The sequence below is a fragment of the Pan troglodytes genome, chromosome 12 (assembly GCF_028858775.2).
Source record: "Pan troglodytes isolate AG18354 chromosome 12, NHGRI_mPanTro3-v2.0_pri, whole genome shotgun sequence".
Lineage (NCBI taxonomy): Eukaryota > Metazoa > Chordata > Mammalia > Primates > Hominidae > Pan > Pan troglodytes.
The window spans coordinates 86,195,939-86,216,083 of record NC_072410.2 but is presented as its reverse complement, the minus strand read 5'-3'; the positions used below and the strand labels follow the sequence as shown (position 1 = coordinate 86,216,083).

The 20,145-nt window shown below is 42.5% G+C and overlaps 1 protein-coding gene across 5 annotated transcripts in view; it reads right to left on the bottom strand.

Moving 5' to 3' along the window:
* FEZ2 (fasciculation and elongation protein zeta 2) overlaps positions 1 to 19,316 on the bottom strand; it is a 47,775-nt gene extending 28,459 nt beyond the window's left edge. For 3 of the 5 annotated variants that reach the window (XM_054677770.2, XM_054677772.2, XM_016948345.4), the window contains exons 1-4: positions 19,024 to 19,315; positions 11,382 to 11,490; positions 3,839 to 3,955; positions 1,774 to 1,915 (exon numbers count right to left, since the gene is read on the bottom strand). In XM_054677770.2, the coding sequence (XP_054533745.1) occupies positions 1,774 to 1,915; positions 3,839 to 3,955; positions 11,382 to 11,490; positions 19,024 to 19,289 (634 nt within the window). In that variant the 5' untranslated portion in view covers positions 19,290 to 19,315. Of the gene's footprint in view, positions 1 to 1,773; positions 1,916 to 3,838; positions 3,956 to 11,381; positions 11,491 to 19,023 lie in introns of all 5 variants that reach the window. The other 2 variants (XM_054677771.1, XM_054677773.1) reach the window with 1 other exon arrangement.
* Positions 19,317 to 20,145: the final 829 nt, after the last annotated feature.

The following is a 20,145-nucleotide window of genomic DNA, read 5'->3' as shown; positions in this document are numbered from 1 at the left end:
TGGTTGTTTAAAAGTGTGTGGCACTCCCCCCGGCCCCCTTCCTCCTGCTCCAGCCATGTGAAGATACCTGCTCCAGCTCTACCTCCCACCATGAGTAAAAGCTCCCTGAGGCCCCCCCAGAAGCAGATGCTGCCAGGCTTCCTGTATAGTCTGTGGAACCATTAGCCAATTAAACCTCTTTTCGTATAAATTACCCAGTTTCAGGCATTTTATAGCAGTGCAAGAATGGACTAAAAAAACTGGGAAGACAAAAGGGAACAATATTCCCTGAAACCTCATTTCAGTCTTTTCTCAGCACTTCTGCCCCTTGTGACATATAGGACACTGTTAAAGTCCCAACCCACAGGGCCTCAGAATGTGGAGAGGGGGTCTTTAAAGAGGTAAATTAAGGTTAAATGAGGGCATCAGGATAGGCCCTAACCCAATATGACTGGTATTCTTATAAAATAGGGTGATCAGGACACAGAAGAAAGACCACGTGAAGACATAGGGAAAAGGCAGCCATCTGCATGTCAAGGAGAGAGGCCTCTGAAAAAAACCAAACCTGCCAACACCTTGATCTCAGATTTCTGGCCTCCAGAACTATAGAATATAAATTCCTGTCGTTTAAGCCACCCACTCCGTGTACTTTGTTCTGGCAGCCCTAGCAAACCAATACAGATTTTAGTATCTGTATCAGGTATCAGGACTGTATTTGGGAGTCAGGACCTTAACACTGTTTAGCCCATATCTACAGGAGCATGGCCAAATCAGACCATCTGAAAGAATTTGGTCTGTCTGACCATCTGTATGTTGAAGCCATACAACCCAAAGGTCTTTAGGTAACTAAGCTTTGGACTGGGCATGACATAAAGATAAAACTAGGTGACAACACGAGTTGAGCAGATACAGATCCCATCAGTGCCTATTCAAGGAAGGGACCAGTCATATGGCAATGATTAGATACACACCTTCCAACCAGCCTCAGGCTATTCACAGGCTGGTTATATTTATTCAGAAATTTTTCATGAAAATCAACTGTAGAGTTTCTAGAGTTCATTATTCTCACATATGTCAAATAGATCCATGGTTCCCAAAATTCTTCATAGTAACACACAAGACTATTTGTACAAACAGGAATTGCATTTGACAAATAATTACTGAATATCTATTCTACACTTCAAATATGATGGGGTTTGTTATAGACTCAATTATGTCCTCCCCAAAATTCATGTGTTGAAGTCCTAACCCCAAGTACCTCAGAATGTTACAGTATTTGGAGATATGGTCTTTAAAGAGGTAATTACATTAAAATAAGGTCATTAGGATAGGCCCTAATCCAATATGATTGCTGTCCTTGTAAGAGGAAATTTGGGACCAGGCAATGGTGGCTCACGCCTGTAATTGCAGCACTTTGGGAGGCTAAGGCAGGCGGATCATGAGGTCAGGAGTTCGAGACCAGCCTGGCCAACATGACAAAACCCCATCTCTACTAAAAATATAAATATTAGCCAGGCGTGGTGGCAGGCACCTGTAATCCTAGCTACTTGGGAGGCTGAGGCAGAATTGCTTGAACCCGGGAGGCACAGGTTGCAGTGAGCTGAAATCATGCCACTTCATTCCAGCTTGGGCCAAAAAGTGAAATCCTGTCTCAACAACAACAACAAAAATGTAAATTTGGACACAGACACAAACAGAAGGAGGATGAAATCAAAGCTTTCTGGAGATGATCATACTATACATTTGATACAGACAAAAAGCACAGAAATCATTGATTTCAGCAGGCTCCCTTACTCTCTTCATAACTGCCGGTACTAGACCTCTTAAGAGTTTGAATTTCCTGGGAAAGCATTGAAAGCCGATCTGACTGTGTAGGGGTTTCATCATCTTCTGGGTCCGGTGATTCCTGCATCATTTCTTCAATTTCTTCAATAACCTTCGAAAACACACATACCACTGTTAATCAAATATACAAAAGGAAAATGATCTATCTGGAACACGGTGCTCACCTAAGGCACCCAGAGCAGAAATGCACTGAATTCTCCATTAACCAATGGTGTTCAGGTGTGGATGCTCCAAATAATCAAAATTTTGACTGTAGGAGTGAACATGGTTTATCAAGAAAAAATTAAAATATACTAAACACAAACCTAAATAGAATTGGATTTACTACGTCCATCATGATTCAGAAGGCCCTAACATGTCTTGCAAAGTCTAGGTAATCGTGCTACAAACACATAATAATTTACTTCAGACACACCAGAGCTAGATCATAGAGTAATCGTTAGAAGAAAGCAAATAACAGAAAGTTTACCATAGACATACAAGTGCTCAATTTAAAGGTATCTCATCAAAAATTCTGACATAAAATTTATAAAATACAATAGCACAAAAAAAGTATATATAAATGGGAAATTACCTCTATGACAGCAAAATATTCTTTCAACAGCAGAAAAATAATTTTATATATTAATTCAACGAAAAAAAAAGGGATTTTTTATATTACTCAAAAAGTAGAAGTCCAAAGAGAAAAATGCTGTGAAAAGCAGAAAAACTTCAGAAATACATTTGACTTTAAACAATGATCTACTGTCTAGTGCAGTGCTGCTCAAATCTTACAACAGTATCTTGCCCTGTTCCAGATTCTAAAAGTTGAGAAGGATATAGAACTCTGCGAAAATGTAAAGGAAACCCAGGAAAATTACTCAATAGTTAGAAAAAAGGACCTAAAGTTAAAAAAAAAAAATTAAACACAATTAAATGAAGGAGTAAGACATCATGAGCATATTTCCATGCTTTATGAATTAACAAGCTTAACAGGTAAGATTTCCACCAAGGAAAAACAAAGGCAAATCTGAAGGAGATGGGATTATGTTAATTATAAGAAGAGTCTCCAAAACAGGAAATATAATATGGTACAATGAGCCACTCAAGGATCCTACAGAATCTGTTATTCCAACTCTTAAAAAAAGGGAGAGTTTACGGTATTAGGCAGGTCAGTGAGGGGACAATGAATTCTCAAGGTCATGTCTATCCCTAGATTACCCACTACCTCAAAACAACCTTCCAACCTACTATTACCTTGCTTTTTTAAGCACCACATTCTTCCCACGCCTAGAACAATTCAACCACAAATATGACTAAGGAGGATCCAAATAACACAATTTTAATGTACATTTTTAATGTACTCCTCCCAAGCTTGCCATAATATATCTCCTTACTGATCTCATCTTTCCAGCCTAAAAATAGAGTGTGGTAGAATTCACAGTCCGAGTAGCCATGGAACATTTTATTTCAGGAAGAAGTTCTGGCATCGCATTTCAACAATACAACAGAGGTGGGAAGAGTATTCAGAAAATGAGAAAGCTGATTCGACTGGTTTTAAGTGAATACAGGGTTGACCTTATTAGCGCATTCCACGGGAATAATGCTCACTTCTTTCTGGGGCACACAATATGTTACTTTAATACATGCTAATGCTTTTTACCCAGGGTTTTAAAGATACTAAATAATTTCTACACAGATACTTTACAGTTTGTCTGTGTTTGGGTAAATCTAAAGAAACAAGGAAACTCACATATTTTTCTGGTTTGGGGTTAAGCAACAACCTTTCCTTGGTACCTTGCTATAATCTTCAACAAGGCCTCTGTTGGAAACCTTCCCAACTAACATAATCCCTTCTGCTTCAGATCACAAATACTTATTTTTCTCTGTGGAAGAGTTAACTATTAAGCCTGTATAACCAGAAAAAAATAGGAAAGATAAGTAAACCAACAGCCATCATGTACTGTCATAATAAGAAGCCGTCTTTCAGCTCTAGAGTCTCCTTTCCTTGCGTTGCTGAGTATCTCCTCTATACCTGGTCTGCCGTGAAGAGGGGTTCATCATTAACACAGGAGACGATGATTGAGTGCATATCCAGCTGTTCTCTCAGCTCTTCATCATCTGACGTATCAAAGAGCAAACTGTCACTTACCTAAAAACAAAAATACCCATCATTAAAAGCAGGACATCCTCATCAAAACAAAGTTAACAGCTCTGAGTAAAAGAGGCTGCAGAGAAAAGCAACTACTAAGAGCTTTCCCTCGAGAGGGTGAAATTATTACAATCACTCTGTACCAGGCAATGAGTACATATTCATCTTGAACAGAAATGAAAAGAATGTAGAATAAATATGAAATCACTGAGACGCTGCATAAGACTGCTATAAAAGCTGACAGATATGCAGAAAAAAATATGGTATTCATTAGCAAGTCATAGGGAATTACAGTGAATAGAAGGGAGAATATGGGCAGGGTTAGCAACACACAGTAAGATTGGTAGACGTTAACATTCTAAAGAAAACATAAAAGTTAGTTACTTGCAAACTAACTTCTAATATTTGAGTAAAAGATGATCAACTCCCTGAACGACGGGATCTGTCCATGAGCGTCACACTTAGCCCTTCCAATTGCACGTTCCTTCTTAACAAAAAATAATAACCCTAGGTTCCAAAAACATCTTTAAACCTAACTAAGCCGGTGATTCACCACTCACCTCCTCACCATCTTCCACCCTGCTCTGTGCTCCAGGAGGACGACCTTTATGGAAGACATCAAAGGATGCCCTTGCTGTCTGGCTTCCAGGTGGGTTAAACCCCATTGGCAGACACTGGGAGATTGGAAGGTGGGATGGTGAAGGCTGGGCATGTACTTTGCTGTCTTCCTCCCTGTCAGACTGTCATTTGTTGACTATGGCTCTTCACCAAAGCCATAGCTCTGATTAGCAGACTTCTCCCACAAGGCCAATCTCAACAGTTTCTGGTAATTTCTCCCTCTCCTTACCTCTTCACGCCCAGGACTGCTAAAGTACCAGTTTCTGTTGCCAGCCCTGGGGGAATGCACCACATCAAGTTAGTTTCCCTTAACCCTGCCCACACCAATATAAACAGCCTTAGAGTTTAGTACCAATACTGATTGTAAAAACTTTGCCTGAAAAAACTCAGCAGATTAAAATGAACAAGGGAACATCTGTCTATCATCTACCTATCTGTCATGACATGACTATTCAGGTGTTGGATGGAACTGAAACTAGAACTCTATTCCTCAGGAAGGATTAGCACACACTGAGTTTCCAAAGAATAAATGGGCAACAAGGATTACGTAAGAAGCCACCATGTCATTCTATTACATAGTGTAGAACTAAAATGATAACATTTTACCTGGCAAAATTATTTATCCATGCAGAGGATATATGTCTAAAGCTGAGGACACAATAGAGTGGATGTAGGTTCCTACTGCTTCCCTAGTTCTTCATAACATGAGCATCTGAAGTTTGCAGGTGAACACAGCCTACAGAGTAAGAAACCTGCACGTGAGAAGGGCCAAGGGAAGAAGCACTGGCATGCTGGCTTTCCAACATTAGGCTGGGAGAAGGGCCCCATTAACACTGCACGGTCCACCTACAACCCTATAGTGCAACTCCAGGCTCCTGCACAGTGACGACATCCCTTCTCATTTTATTTCTTACTGCACCATCAGCCTAGCAAAGGCCTGGCCATGGCCTTCAACACAGCATCATGAACTAAGAACACTGTGTGGAAAAAAGGAGAATCTAAAAGCTTCCAGGGAGGAAAAAAAAAAATCACATTAAAAGGATCAGGAATCAAAATGTCACGTGAATTCTCAATAGCAACAACAGATGGTAGAAAATAATCAATGTAACTTCCATGTTTGGAGAAATTCCATCCTAGAATCCTATATCCAGCTAAAACAAGTAGGCAGGGGCTTAGGATAAAGACATTTTCAGACATACAAGTTCTGAAAAAATTTACCTCTCATGCGCCCTTTCTCAAAAAGCTACCAGGAGGAAAATGAAAAAAGAAAAAAGATATGTGGTCTAATAACAAGTGACAAAGAGAATTCTCGTAATGATAGTAAAGTGAAAATCCCAGAATGATGACTGTAAAGCTACACTAGAGAGTAACATTCAGATTAGAATTTTTACTGCAGAGAGCATGGAGAAGAGGGAGAGGTGGGTGGGGAGGGAGAGCAGAAGGACTAGATAGATTACCTAGTGTGGTCCATTTACTAAAATGAGTTCTACGGCTCTATTGAGGCTGAACTGGTCAGCTAATTATAAACTAAATAAACCACAAAAAGGCAGGTAGTATCGTAAGAAAAAACCTAAGTAGAAAAAATGTAAACATAATATATCATAATGGGTCAACTGTGCACATTTAAATAGTAAATATAAATGATGAAGATTAATTCAACCCCAGATGTTATGTAATTATATTGGGAAGATGGGGAAAGGGAAGTTTTTGGGAGGGTATGGTGTCAGGGATTGGCAAAGGACAGTAAGAGAGCTAAACCTTCACCCTCTAGGTAGAAAATAAATAAAGTCTAAAACTGAGAAAATAATATCAAGTAAAATGGCATGAGCATGTTATCTGCTAAAAGAAATAGCTGATATCATTTAAAGTGGCCACCTCTGGTAAGGAGAAATCAAGTGGAGCAGAGACTGCCTTTTCATTTAAGTCTTACAGTTCTAATTTACTTTTTAAACTATGACAGCTGTTCCTTTAATAATTTAATTTTTTAAAGAAGGAGAAAGATCAAGAGACTAGGCTCTTGATGAGAGGGGATGTATGATTTCAATATTGTAGAAGATGAAAATGTGGCACACTGTGATCACAAAGGCATGTCGATACCATGGAGTAGACCTACCGATTAGTTTCATCGATCCTTACACTTCGAACACTTCACACCCCCTTCCCAATCACTCTTCCTATGTTGCAACTTGAGGACCATGATTTTGTTTTATTTTTCCCCTTCTGGCTTATAAATACTAAAAGTTTTAATTTTAAAATTAATCCGGGGTGGGCACAGTGGCTCATGCCTGTAATCCCAGCACTTTGGGAGGCTGAGGCGGGTGGATTCCTTGAGCTCAGGAGTTTGAGAACAGCCTGGGAAACATGGTGAAACCCCATTGCTACAAAAAATTAGCCAGGCATGATGGCACATGCCTGTAGTCCCAGCTATTCAGGAGGCTGAGGTGGGAGGATTACTTGAGCCCAGGAGGTGGAGGTTGCAGTGAGCCAAGATGGTGCCACTGCGCTCCAGCCTGGACAACAGAGCCAGACCATGTCTCAAAAAAAAAAAAAAAAATTACTCCTAAGGCAGCCCAGGTTGCCATGGCTTACACCTGTAATTCCAACACTTTGGGAGGCCAAGGTGGGAGGATCTCCTGAGGTCAGGACATCAAGACCACCCTGAGCAACACAAGAAGACCTCGTCTCTACAGAAATATATTTTCTTAAAATTAGCCAGGCATGGCGGTGCTCGTGTGTAGTCCTAGCTACTCAGGAAGCTGGAGCGGGAAGATCGCTTAAGCCCAGGAGTTGGAGGCTGCAGTAGGCTATGATGGCGCCACTGTACTCCAGCCTGGGCAACAGAGGGAGACACTCTCTCAATCTATCAATCAATCAATCAAATGTCAAAAGACATTATCTTTTTCTTATTTCTACTCTTAAAGGTATAAAGATGCATACAAAAGTCCCTGTCCTGAAAGAAATGCACATGGAAGGAGAAATACAGCACAGAAGATGTTCTTAAGCTGAAATGAATGATAAGCATTCTATCATATAAGTATATTCAAGAATGGCACCAGATTTAGAATAGGGTTATGGCCAAAACACATGCGTAATAACAGTAAACTATTATAATAAATTTCCATGACAACAGAAATGATCCCACATCATCTTTCCAGAGAGAGAGCCAAGTCCATTCCCCACAGAGATGGCATATGCTAAGAGCTGGAATATCTTTCAGGCTTTGCAAACTAGCCCTGGCTGTCATGGGTATCATTATTCACTCCTCCCTTCAGCATTAAATGTGCCTTCTCTTTGCCAAGCATTCCCATCACTCCTTCCAATGCCAGGGTTAGATACAGACCTGGTGGTGCTGTTTCCCTGTATAAAACTGAAGATACATCAAATGGAAAAAATGTGCCCACGTAAGAATTTGAAAGATACCAGTTGCCTTACTCTAAAAAAGACATATCAAATTTAGAAGTATGCCATCTTAATCTTCAATCAAAGAAAAATTTAAAACTGCAATCTAGCAAACTAGTTTTCCTGAATGTTTTTCTCTTTTTAATGCAAAAACCATTCTTCTGTCAAAAAAAATTTCTATACACTTTGTTTTATAAGTAAAATAATCTAAAGAATGCTTTCAAAAGGTAAATTTTACATAGCTTAGTCATGGCACGAATAGAGCACCAGGTGGCAATGGTAAATAGAGTAACTTTGCTAGATTAAAAAAAAATGTTTAATTATATACCATGTAATAGAATGACGTGGTGGCTTCTTACATAGTCCTTATTGCCCATTTGTTTTTCAGAAACTCAGTGTGTGCTAATCCTCCCTGAGAAACAGAGTTCTGATTTCAATTCTATTCATCACCAGAATAGTCATGTTACAACAGAGAGATGATAGGTGAATGATCACGTGTTCACTTTCATCTGCTGAGTTTTTCCAGGTAAGGCTGTTTTTTTTTTTTTTTTTTTTTTGAGACAGAGTCTCGCTCTGTCACCCAGGCTGGAGTGCAGTGGCATGATCTCGGCGCACTGCAACCTCTGCCTCCCAGGTTCAAGCAATTCTCCTGCCTCAGCCTCCCAAGTATCTGGGATTACAGGCATGCGCCACCACGCCTGGCTAATTTTGTATTTTTAGTAGAGACGGGGTTTCACCGTGTTGATAAGGCTGGTCTCAAACTCCTGACCTTAGGTGATCCATCCACCTCGGCCTCCCAAAGTGCTGGGATTACAGGCATGAGCCACCACGCCCACCCAGGTAAGACTTTTTAATGTCAGTACTAGCATTAAACTCTTCGTCATTACTAATCACTGCCTTGGCCGTATCATTACCCTGGCATTGAAAATAACATTCAAAAGGCAGCAAAAGGGAGCAACCTCCAAAGATGCAATCTAAGAACAATACAAGACATACAGCAGTCCCTCGGTATCTGAGGGAAATTTGTTCCAGGACACCCCAATAGCAAAATCTGCAGATGCTCAAGTCCCTTATATAAAGTGGGGTAGTATTTGCATATAACCTGTGCACATCCTCCTATAAGCTTTAAATTATATGTAAATTACTTATAATACCTAATACAAGGTAAATGGTTTATAGTTATATTGTATATAACTATACAATATTTATATTATAAAGTAATATTGTATTGGTTTTTGGTTTTTTATTTTCATTATTTTCAATTGTTGTGTTGTTATTTTATTGTGGGTTTTTTTTCAAGTTTTTTAATCCACAGTTGGCTAAAGCAGCAGATGTGAAACCAGACAATATGGTGGGCCCACTGTACATTTAGTCAATGAAATTGGATTAAAGTGTCTCATTCATGCTGCTAATGGGCCTGTCTTTGAAACTATGAATGAAAACTCTTCTATGCTATTTTTTAATATGTCAAAAAAGTAGTACCCATGGACTGGTTTTGGTGCATTCTGCATTTTTTTAAATAATATAGAAAATATTTTTTTAAAACCTTTCTATCACGATCTCTGGGCCCTACAGTTTCACTGACAAGGCTATTCACTTATTCACTCAATAAACAGGTATCTTCATACTTACTATGTGCCAGGAACAGTATAGTTACTATAAAGACAAATACAAATACCTGCCGGGAAGTCACAATCTAGTGACAGACCCAGAAACATATGATTAACAAGAGAAGGCAGTGGTAATTTTAGAGACAGGGACAAAGTGATCTGGGGACTAGCACCCATGAGACAGCAAGGCTAAACCCCCTGGCACAGATAACAAGTCCTTTCGAAGTTCACAACCCCACAAGTGCCATCAGTTCCCCTAGAGGGGAGTGTGTTTTCCTTCCGTGCAGGAATTTAGGCCATGGCTAAATGACCATCTGTCAGAGATGCTGGAGGTGAGGATTCCCCCCAAGTGAGAGGCTGGATTAAGTGTCCTTTAAAGCCCCTTCCAACTCTAAAATTGTATAATTCCATGAGATCAGCAAAGGCTAAAACAGTAATAGGAAGCTTCAGAGAGGAAGGGAAACTTTAAGCCCAAAATGATAGCCAGGACCTAAGTAAACAAGACAGAGCAAAAGATCCCTCATTTTGTTCCTTTTCATTAAATGTATGCCAGGTCAGTCTGCAAAGCTTAATGGGATTAATGACTGGCACAGTCAGGAAGATTTCCATAGCTACTGAATACTGGGAAATATAGCCAGAATTCTACATTTTACTAGAAAATAATAACAGTAGGCTTTTCTGATCACATATGTAAGAAAATCCTTTTAACAAAACATTAACAATACTATGTAAAATACTGACAGGCCTACTGCACTATATTCTCAATAATCACATAATTACACTTAATGAAATATAGAGCACGCAAGAAGATGTGGCATGAGTTCACATTATTATTTGATAAGGAACTTAAACAGCCTGGCCCTGAAACTTAGATAATTTGGCTATGTTTCTCATCAGATTTAAACAAGCTTAACACTGTGATTTTCCATTTCAAGTAATTCTCAACCCTTTTCTGCCTCCCTACCTGTCCCATCACTCATGCTCACACTTCCTAGTCAAGGCATCTTCACTTTACAATACCAGGATGTACACAGGAGTCCCCAAGAAAGGTAAGTTAGCCAAGACCGTATTTTAAAAGCCAAGAACTAAAATATCTTTTAAAGGTTCTCCAGTATTCACAGGAATACACAGTCTCCTGACAACATATCATGTCTAGCAGGTCACTACACTCATTAAAAACTTAACTCCGTGTTGAGATTCCTATACTCTCAGTACATTAAACCAAAGGCTAGCATTTTTACTGAGTGTTTCAGTGCATCAAAATTTTACTGAGTGTTTCAGTGCATCATCACTGCCAGGTGCAGCGGCTCACGCCTGTAATCCCAGCACTTTGGGAGGTGAATCACCTGAGGTCAGGAGTTTGAGACTAGCCTGGCCAACACGGCGAAACCCTGTCTCTACTGAAAATACAAAAATTAGCCGGGTTTGGTGGCTCATGCCTGTAATCCCAGCTACTCGGGAGTTTGAGGTGGGAGAATCGCTTGAACCCAGGAGGCAGAGGTTGCAGTAAGCCACTGTACTCCAGCCTGGGCAACAGAGTGAGACTCCGTCAAAAAAAAAAAATTGTGATGGAAATTTAGCTACACATACAAAAATGAGTGTGCTGGAGAAGAACTGGAGGAATGTGCCAGCAAGGTGATGGCCCTAGAGCCAAGACAGCAAGATAGAGCCACCCAAACTGCTATAATTTCAGAAATGAGAGGCAGGTCAGTGAATCTGTGTTAAGCAGAAATGCTACTGTTTTAGTTCTATTATCAGCATCAGTCATTCAAACACTATTGGTTCAATTCCTAACTTACCCCTTTTTCTGAGAGGTTCAGAGTAAGCAAGTGCAAGGTCCTAGTATGCGATGACTTCCAGTCTACAGGCATCACATTCCCATAATTATCTGTCAGGGCATTCCAAATCCTTAAAAAGAAGAAAGCTACAATCAATGAAAATTAACATTCTGTATGTCTTTCTTAAACAAATATTCAGTGAAAGATGAACAGCAAATGCCAAAGGAAACAGAGAAAAACAGAAAGCACATTGTTTCTCAGAAAAACATAAACAAAGTAGAGTCTCCTAAACAAAAACTAGGTGAAAAATCACATAACTGGGCTGACAAGAAGTCCTAAGTGAAGGTGAAGCCATACAGAAAACTGCCAATAGGCAGTAGGCAACAGTTCCATTGTATTAGGTGCTAGGCACTGTTCTAAGCAATTTACACGTATTAACTCATGTAATCTTCAAAAACAACATTAGAATCGGGAACCATTATTATCCTCATTTTACAGATGAAGAAACTGAAACACAGGGCGGGTAAGAAATGTTTCCAGGGTCACATGAGTAATAAATACAACTGTGCATTACACTTATTTTTCTTCTGTAACTTCAAACAAACAGACCATTTCAAAAAGTGAAAAATCTCTCTCAAACAAAAGGTTTGTTATCCTTTCTGGAGAAAGAATTCGCTCTCAATGTGAGAATAGGATTTAATATCTAATTTGTAATAAAGAAGCTAAGCACTAAGGCAGATACAACGAAAAGGAGAAAGAGAGGGAGTTCACAATAAAACACACCCAGGCTCTATCCAATGCAGTTATCTGACCTTATTACCCAACAGCATTACAGGGAGGCAAGAGGGTCAAATGGAAAGGGCATTTGACTGAGACTAGGGAAACAAACTCTCATCTCCATCCTTCTTCAAATAACGAGTCATTGGCCAAGCCCCTTAACCTCCTTAGGTATCCTCTGCCCTTCTATAAATGAGAGACCTGGACAAGAAGCAGATACTCCTTCCAGCTCCATTACTCTAAGCATTAATTCAAATGAGCTGTATTGAAGAGAGTCCCAAACCACACCAGATAAGAACACCAAACTCAAATTTCATAACCAAAATTCAGGTTTCAATACCAAAGTAATAATCAGCACAATAAAACATGATGTTTTATGAAAAACTAAAGTTCAGAGATACAAGTGACTTGAAATCTAATTGGGATACGTAAAATCAAACACTAAATATACAAGCTACTTACTAGTTAGAGGTATACACAAAGATGTCATGTAGAAAAAACACCCTAAAATGTTTATTAGGTATCTAATTGTGAATAAGCAATAGGCTTTCTTTCCAAGTGTGTAAGACACTAGGATACAAAAACAATCCTGGCTGGGGCATAAACATAAGAATGAATTTTTTTTTTAAGTTCCGGGGTACATGGGCAGGATGTGCAGGTTTGTTACACAGGCAAACATGTGCCATGGTGATTTGCTGCACCTATCAACCCATCACCTAGGTATTAAGCCCAAGAATGAAAATTTTAAAATACAGACATAACATAGTTAACAAAGAGGGATTGGGCGCTAAAAAGAAGCAATAGGACTGCAACGGCTAAAAGCGTAACATCCCAAATGATGTTTGGCTTTAAAATGCACATTAGGGATGGGCCTCGTGGCTCATGCCTGTAATCCCAGCATTTTGGGAAGCCAAAGTGGGAGGATTGCTTGAAGCCAGGAGTTCAAGACCAGCCTGGGCAACAAAAGGGAGACCCACATCTCTACAAAAAAAAAAAAAAAAAAAATTGGCCAGGCCCGTGGCATGTGCCGCAGTCCCAGCTACTTTTGGAGGGTAAGGCAGGAGGACTGCTTAAGCCCAGGAGCTCAAGGCTGTAGTGACCTATGATGGCACCACTGTACTCCAGCCTGGGGGACAGAGCAAGACCCTGTCTCTAAAAATATATAAATAAAATAAAAAATAAAATTAGCCTTAATAAAAATGTGAACCCAAAAAGCTCTAGAGAACTAACTCATCTACCCAGCAAAGCTCCCATATGCACAGTCCATTCCTATTCTCCTCTCTGTTGGAATATCTCCTCTAATGCCAGTGAAGTAGAATTAGAGGCAATGTCTGTGGACTACTAAACTTGCTGGGTTTCTGTGGACTACTAAACTTGCTGGGTTTCTGGCTCATACCTTCCTGGATAAGAAATTTTCAAACACTGAATGACTGTATAGTCCATTTTCATGCAGCTAATAAAGACATACCCAAGACTGGGACGAAAAAGAGGTTTAATTGGACTTACAGTTCCACATGGCTGAGGAGGCCTCAGAATCATGGTGGGAGACAAAAGGCACTTCTTACATGGTGGCAGCAAGAGAAAATGAGGGAGATGCAAAAGCAGAAACCCCTGATAAACTCATCAAATCTCGTGAGACTTATTCACCATCATGAAAAGAGCTCAGGAAAGACCAGCCCCCATGATTCAATTACCTCCCCCTGGGTCCCTCCGACAACATGTGGGAATTCTGGAAGATACAATTCATGTTGAGATTTGGGTAAGGACACAGCCAAACCATATCATTCTATCCCTGGCCCCTCCAAATCTCATGTCCTCACATTTCAAAACCAGTTATGCCTTCCCAACAGTCCCCCAAAGTCTTAACTCATTTCAGCATTAACCCAAAAGTCTATAGTCAAAGTCTCATCTCAGACAAGTCCCTTGCACCAAGAAGCCTGTAAAATCAAAAGCAAGCTGGTTACTTCCTAGATACAATGCGGGTACAGGTAATGGGTAAATACGGCTGTTCCAAATGGGAGAAATTGGCCAAAACAAAGGGGTTACAGGGCCCATGCAAGTCCAAAATCCAGTGTGGCAGTCAAAATTTAAAGCTCCAAAGTGATCTCCTTTGACTCCAGGTCACGCTGATGCAAAAGGTAGGTTCCCATGGTCTTAGGCAACTCTGCCCCTGTAGCTTTGCAGGGTATAGCCTCCCTCCCCGCTGCTTTCACAAGCTGGTGTTGAGTGTCTGCGGCTTTTCCAGACGCATGGTGCAAGCTGTAGGTGGATCTACCACTCTGAGGTCTGGAGGACAGTGGCCCTCTTCTCACAACCCCACTAGGCAGTGCCCCAGTAGGGACTCTGTGTGGGGGCTCCAACCCCACACTTCCCTTCCACACTGCCCTAGCAGAGGTTCTCCATGAGGGCCCCGGCCCTGCAACAAACTTTTGCCTGGGCATCCAGGCATTTCCATACATCTTCTGAATCTAGAAGGAGGTTCCCAAACCTCAATTCTTGACTTCTGTGCACCTGTGGGCTCAACACCACATGGAAGCTGCCAAGGCTTGGGGCTTGCACCCTCTGAAGCCACAGCCTGAGCTGTACTTTCGCCCCTTTCAGCCACAGCTGGAGCACACAGGGCACCAAGTCCCTAGGCCGCACACAGCAGGCAGACCCTAGGCCGCACACAGCAGGCGGACCCTAGGCCCAGCTCACGAAACCACTTGTTCCTTTTTGGGCCTCCAGGCCTGTGATGGGAGGAGCTGCCATGAAGGTCTCTGACATGGCCTGGAGACATTTTCCCCATGGTCGTGGGGATTAACATTAGACTCCTTGCTACTTATGCAAATTTCTGCAGCTAGCTTGAATTTCTCCCCAGAAAATGGGTTTTTTTTTCTATCGCATAGTCAGGCTGCAAATTTTCCAAACTTTTATGCTCGGCTTCCCTTATAAAACTGAATATGTTTAATAGCACCCAAGTTACCTCTTGAATGCTTTACTGCTTAGAAATTTTTTCTGCCAGATACCCTAACTCATCTCCCTCAAGTTCAAAGTTCCACAAATCTCTAGGGCAGGGGCAAAATGCCACCAGTTCTCTTTGCCAAAACATAACAAGGGTCATCTTTGCTCCAGTTCCCAACAACTTCCTCATCTCCCATCTGAGACCACCTCAGCCTGGATTTTATTGTCCATATTGCTGTCAGCATTTTGGGAAAGCCATTCAACAAGTCTCTAGGAAGTTCCAAACTTTCCCACATTTTCCTGTCTTCTGAGCCCTTCAAACTATTCCAATCTCTACCTGTTCCCCAGTTCCAAAGTCATTTCCACATTTTCAGGTATCTTTTCAGCAACGCCCCACTCTACTAGTACCAACTTACTATATTAGGTTATTTTCATGCAGCTGATAAAGACATATCCGAGACTGGGAAGAAAATGAGGTTTAATTGGACTTACAGTTCCACATGGCTGGGGAGGCCTCAGAATCATGGCAGGAGGCAAAAGGCACTTCTTGCATGGCGGCAGCAAGGGAAAATGAGGAAGGAGCAAAAGCGGAAACCCCTGATAAGCCCATCAGATCTTTTAAGACTTATTCACTATCATGAGAATAGCATAGGAAAGACCAGCCCCCATGATTCAATTACCTCCCCCAGGATCCCTCCCACAACACGTGGGAATTCTGGGAGATACAATTCAAGTTGAGATTTGGGTGGGGACACAGCCAAACCATATCACTGACTATAGACCTAATCCTGGTCAGGAGCTTAAGCAGGATACACTAGCAGGTGAAGACAGTCCAGAATTTGAGGAGTTTGCTTTGTCTGCTTATTTGCTCCTTCTTAAACAAGGCTGTAAGAAAAAGGCAAATGGGATGGAATATTTCACTTAGAAGTGCCTGTCAGTGAGTTTGATCTTCCAAGAAAATGAAAGCCAACTAACAGTCTCCACCAAGGTCAAAACAATGGTAGTTGGAGGGACACAGAGGCAACTCTAGTGAAAGATTTCTAGAATTCTGCAGTCAAGACATATGAACTGCCTTCATCTTTATCATGAAGTATTACAACCAGTCGTAAACAACGGTCAGGACAGCTCTTTTGCAAGGAGGTCAAAGTCCTGCCAACATCGAATCCTGCAGAATACTCTTATAAGTAAAACCTCAGTAGGTTAATACAATCCATATTTAACCAAAACAAAAGCTGAGGCTCAGAGAAGTTAAATGAAGTGCCAAGGGTGGGGGAGGGCTTTGGGGTGATTCAAGCACATTACATTTATGGTGTACTTTATTTCTATTATTACACTGTCATATATAATGAAATAATTTTACAACTCACCATAACGTAGAATCAATGGGAGCCCTGAGCTTGTTTTCCTGCAACTAGATGGTCCTATCTGGGGGAGAGGGGAAACAGTGACAGATGATCAAGCATTAGATTCTCATAAGGTGTCTGCAAACTAGAACCCTCACTTGCGCAGTTCACAATAGGGTTCACGCTCCTATGAGAATCTAATGCCGTGGCTGATCTGACAGGAGATGGCTCAGGTGGTAATGCAAGCAATGGGGAAGAGCTGTAAATACAGATGAGGCTTTGCTCACTCACTCAGCCACTCACCTCCTGTAGTGTGGCCCAGTTCCAGTACCGGTCTGTGGACCAGGGGTTGGGGACCCCTTGACCTAAAGCGCAGCAATATCTGAGTAAAACAATTATCAATTATATCTAGTGAAAAGGGAACTGGAACAGACTATCAAGCAATGATGAGTATGTTTTTGCAATATAAAAGGGACAATGCCAGTGATGACCAGCTCCCAACTCCCGAAAAAAAAGAAATTTCATATGCATTCCCAAGTCAAGAGACATGCATTACCACCAACATATCATCTACTAAATACCATTAACAAGAGCAACAAAATATTTTTAAGCAAAGGCTAAAATAACCTACTCTCCTGACGGTCTAAGTGAAACAAAAACTCTTAACGATCTACGTACAATCATCTAATTGATTTAAGTCAGCTACTCTTGAAAAACCCAAATACATAATAAATCCACACTAATTTTTAAATCCAGAATGTGTCCTGGGTTTAGTGATTCAGAGTATCTAAATCTACATATACATAAAATTATCTTCTCTTCGGGAACAGGCTTCCAAAAATGTCATCTTTTGCTACTGACTGCATGCATGTGTGTATAAAATCCAATTATAAATGTTTCCCTTCTCTACACCTGGGCAGAACACTGTACTGAGGAACCAATAAAAGGAGATGGTCTCCAAACACAGGTGGGCCTGCACCACTGCTCAGCCATGTTTACAGGCCCCACTCCCAAGGCTGTCTTTTCAAGCTTCCTACTTTATTCCTGATAAATCTGTTTGTTTCACAAAGGAAAGGAGACAATCAGGCTGGAAACTCCTTTCCGTGCCCGTGACTCCTGTCCTGTCTCTCAAAAATTCTTCCCTAACCTCTAAGAGTCTCTCCATCCCATCAATGCTCTGAAAATCCATTCCTTCCCATGTCCTCATTTTTGAGACAAAGTTTCGCTCTGTCACCCAGGCTGGAGTGCAGTTGTGCGATGATGGCTCACTGCAACCTTCGCCTCCAGGACTCAAGCAATCCTGCCATCTCAGCCTCCTGGGCAGCTGGGTCCGTGGGACCACGGGCATGCGCCACCGGACTTCACTAATTTTTTTAATTTTTTTGTGAAGACCAGGTTTCACGATATTGCCCAGTCTGGTCTCGAACTGCTGGAAGCAAGCCATCCTCCCACCACAGCCTCTCAAAGTGCTGGGATCACAGGTGTGAGCCACCGCGCCCAATCTTATTCCACTCATTTTACCTTCAGCCTCTCCGGAGGCTCCTCTCCCCCTATATACACAACATGCTCAAGTCCCTTTACTCTCACCATTCCTATTTACCATCTTTTGGGGGTAAAACCATGGTACCTAATTACAACTCTTACTTAACCAAATTATAATTGCGGCTCAGGTGGTTTAAAAAGTGCCCTCAGGAACTCTGCGCCTCACCTCTCCCAGCTGTGATAAAACCCCGTGATCCTCCTATCATTGCTATTAGGTGATTCTGTAATTATTAATATTACTTGTGTATGCCTTGGCCTCCCCACCAGACCATGCGATCGTTACCATCAGTAAGCAGGGCCCTTCGTTTTCGTCTCTGTGGCGGCTCGCACTCTACCAGGGCTCCCGGGTGGGTCCCACAGATTCCTGTGCCCTAAATGCTGCCTCGCACGTTGGTACTTATGCACAGGCAATATACTCCACCTAGAACGTTAGACTTTTTTCCACCTGCCAGGCACACTCCCACTCATCAGTCAGATCTCGTTTGCACATTTCTCTATAAAGTCGTTCCTTACTCTCCCCAAAACACACGCTTTTAAGTCTCTCACATTTGGTACATATAACCATTGCAGCGCTAATTACACCCATACATGTATTTGTTTACAAATCTATCTCCCATCCTACGTTGTGTCCTAAGTGGGAGGGACAGTGCCCAGTCGTTTTGGTGTTCCCTGTGCGAAGCAGCGCCTGGCACTCAGCAGGTGCTTAATAAATGCGACTTGCGTGAATGAATGGCGACACACGTGCCCCAGGAGGTGCCGTCTCTAACTATGGGCTCTGCATGGGCGACTCCCCTCTAATACAAACGAGGGTTTGGTTTGCAGGAAGGAGGGCGGGAGGGACCGAGGCGGAGGTTTTCAGGGCGCGTGGCGGCGGGGGGCAGAGGATTTAAATTGCTGGGCGAGCAGAGGCGACGGCCAGAGGAGGGAGGCGAGAGGGCGGGGACTCCCGCGTCCGGGCGGAAGGAGGGCGCAGGGAGGAGCTGCGGCCGTAGGGCCTGCAGGTCGGGCGAGGGGTAGGGGAGGCTCCCGCCCACTCCCGGCCGGGGCCCCGCACTCACTCGTCCCCCTGCAGGAGGCTGCGCTCCGTGATGGGCCGCACGGCCGCCCTCGGGGGCTCGGCGCCCGGATCCGAGGGGCGGAAGCACAGGCTCAGCTTCTCCTCCAAGCTGCAGGCCAGGGCCGGGAAACCGTCGGCGCCCCCACCCGCCCCGGCCCCCGCCCCCGCCCCAGGCTCGGGGCTCCCGTTACAGTTCTCCTGGTCCAGGAGGCTCCGGGCCGGCTCCTGGAACTCATAGAAATCCTGCCAGTCCCCGTCCGCCGCCATCGCCGCCCAGAGCAGTCGCGCGCCCCGCCCAGGCCGGCCCAGCCCGGCCCCGCCCCGGCCCGAAGCCCCGCCCCCGCCCGCTACCGGGCTGACAGATCCCAGGCTGTCCCAGCCCTGGGTCTCCCGGTGGCCTGAGTCTTCCTGGAGTTGAACGCGGTGCTACTAGAAAGCCAAGACCTTAACTGCCTTGAGTCACTTCCTATATTCTCTATCATTTAGGAATAACTTCCCTCTTAGCTTCCCTTATTAGCAACTTGGCCTAAATGTGGCTAAAATAAAGGAATTCTTTAAACTTACGACCTAATAGCAGATTATGCCCTGAAAGTCGTTTTCCCCAAGGTAACCTGCTCCTTTCCTAACTTGCCAACCAGAATAACAGCCAGAGTCAATGGGAAATGTTTAGGTGGTACCGAAGTTCATTCCTCAAATATTTTAGCTCTCACGTGCAAAGCACCTGCTAGATCCTGCAGAACATACAAAGATAATTATGCCAGATAACATTTGCAAAGCACTTAGAGCAATGCCTAATAGTAGATACCCTATGTGTATGTTATAACTAATACATGGGTGCCCCATACACAGGGCTTACAATGTCGGAGTGATAAGAGTAATAAGAAATTGTTTAGACCTCATAAAAAGTAAGTGTGATTGGGCGGTTCAGTTTTGCAAGATGAAAAGAGTTACGGAGATGGATGGTGGTGATGGTTCCACGACAGTATTAATGTGCTGAATGCCACTGATCTATACACTTACAGATGGTTAAGATAGTAATTTTATGTTTATTTTACTACAATACAAAAAAATTGGAGTAGGCCGGGCGAGGTGGCTCACACCTATAATCCCAGCACTTTGGCAG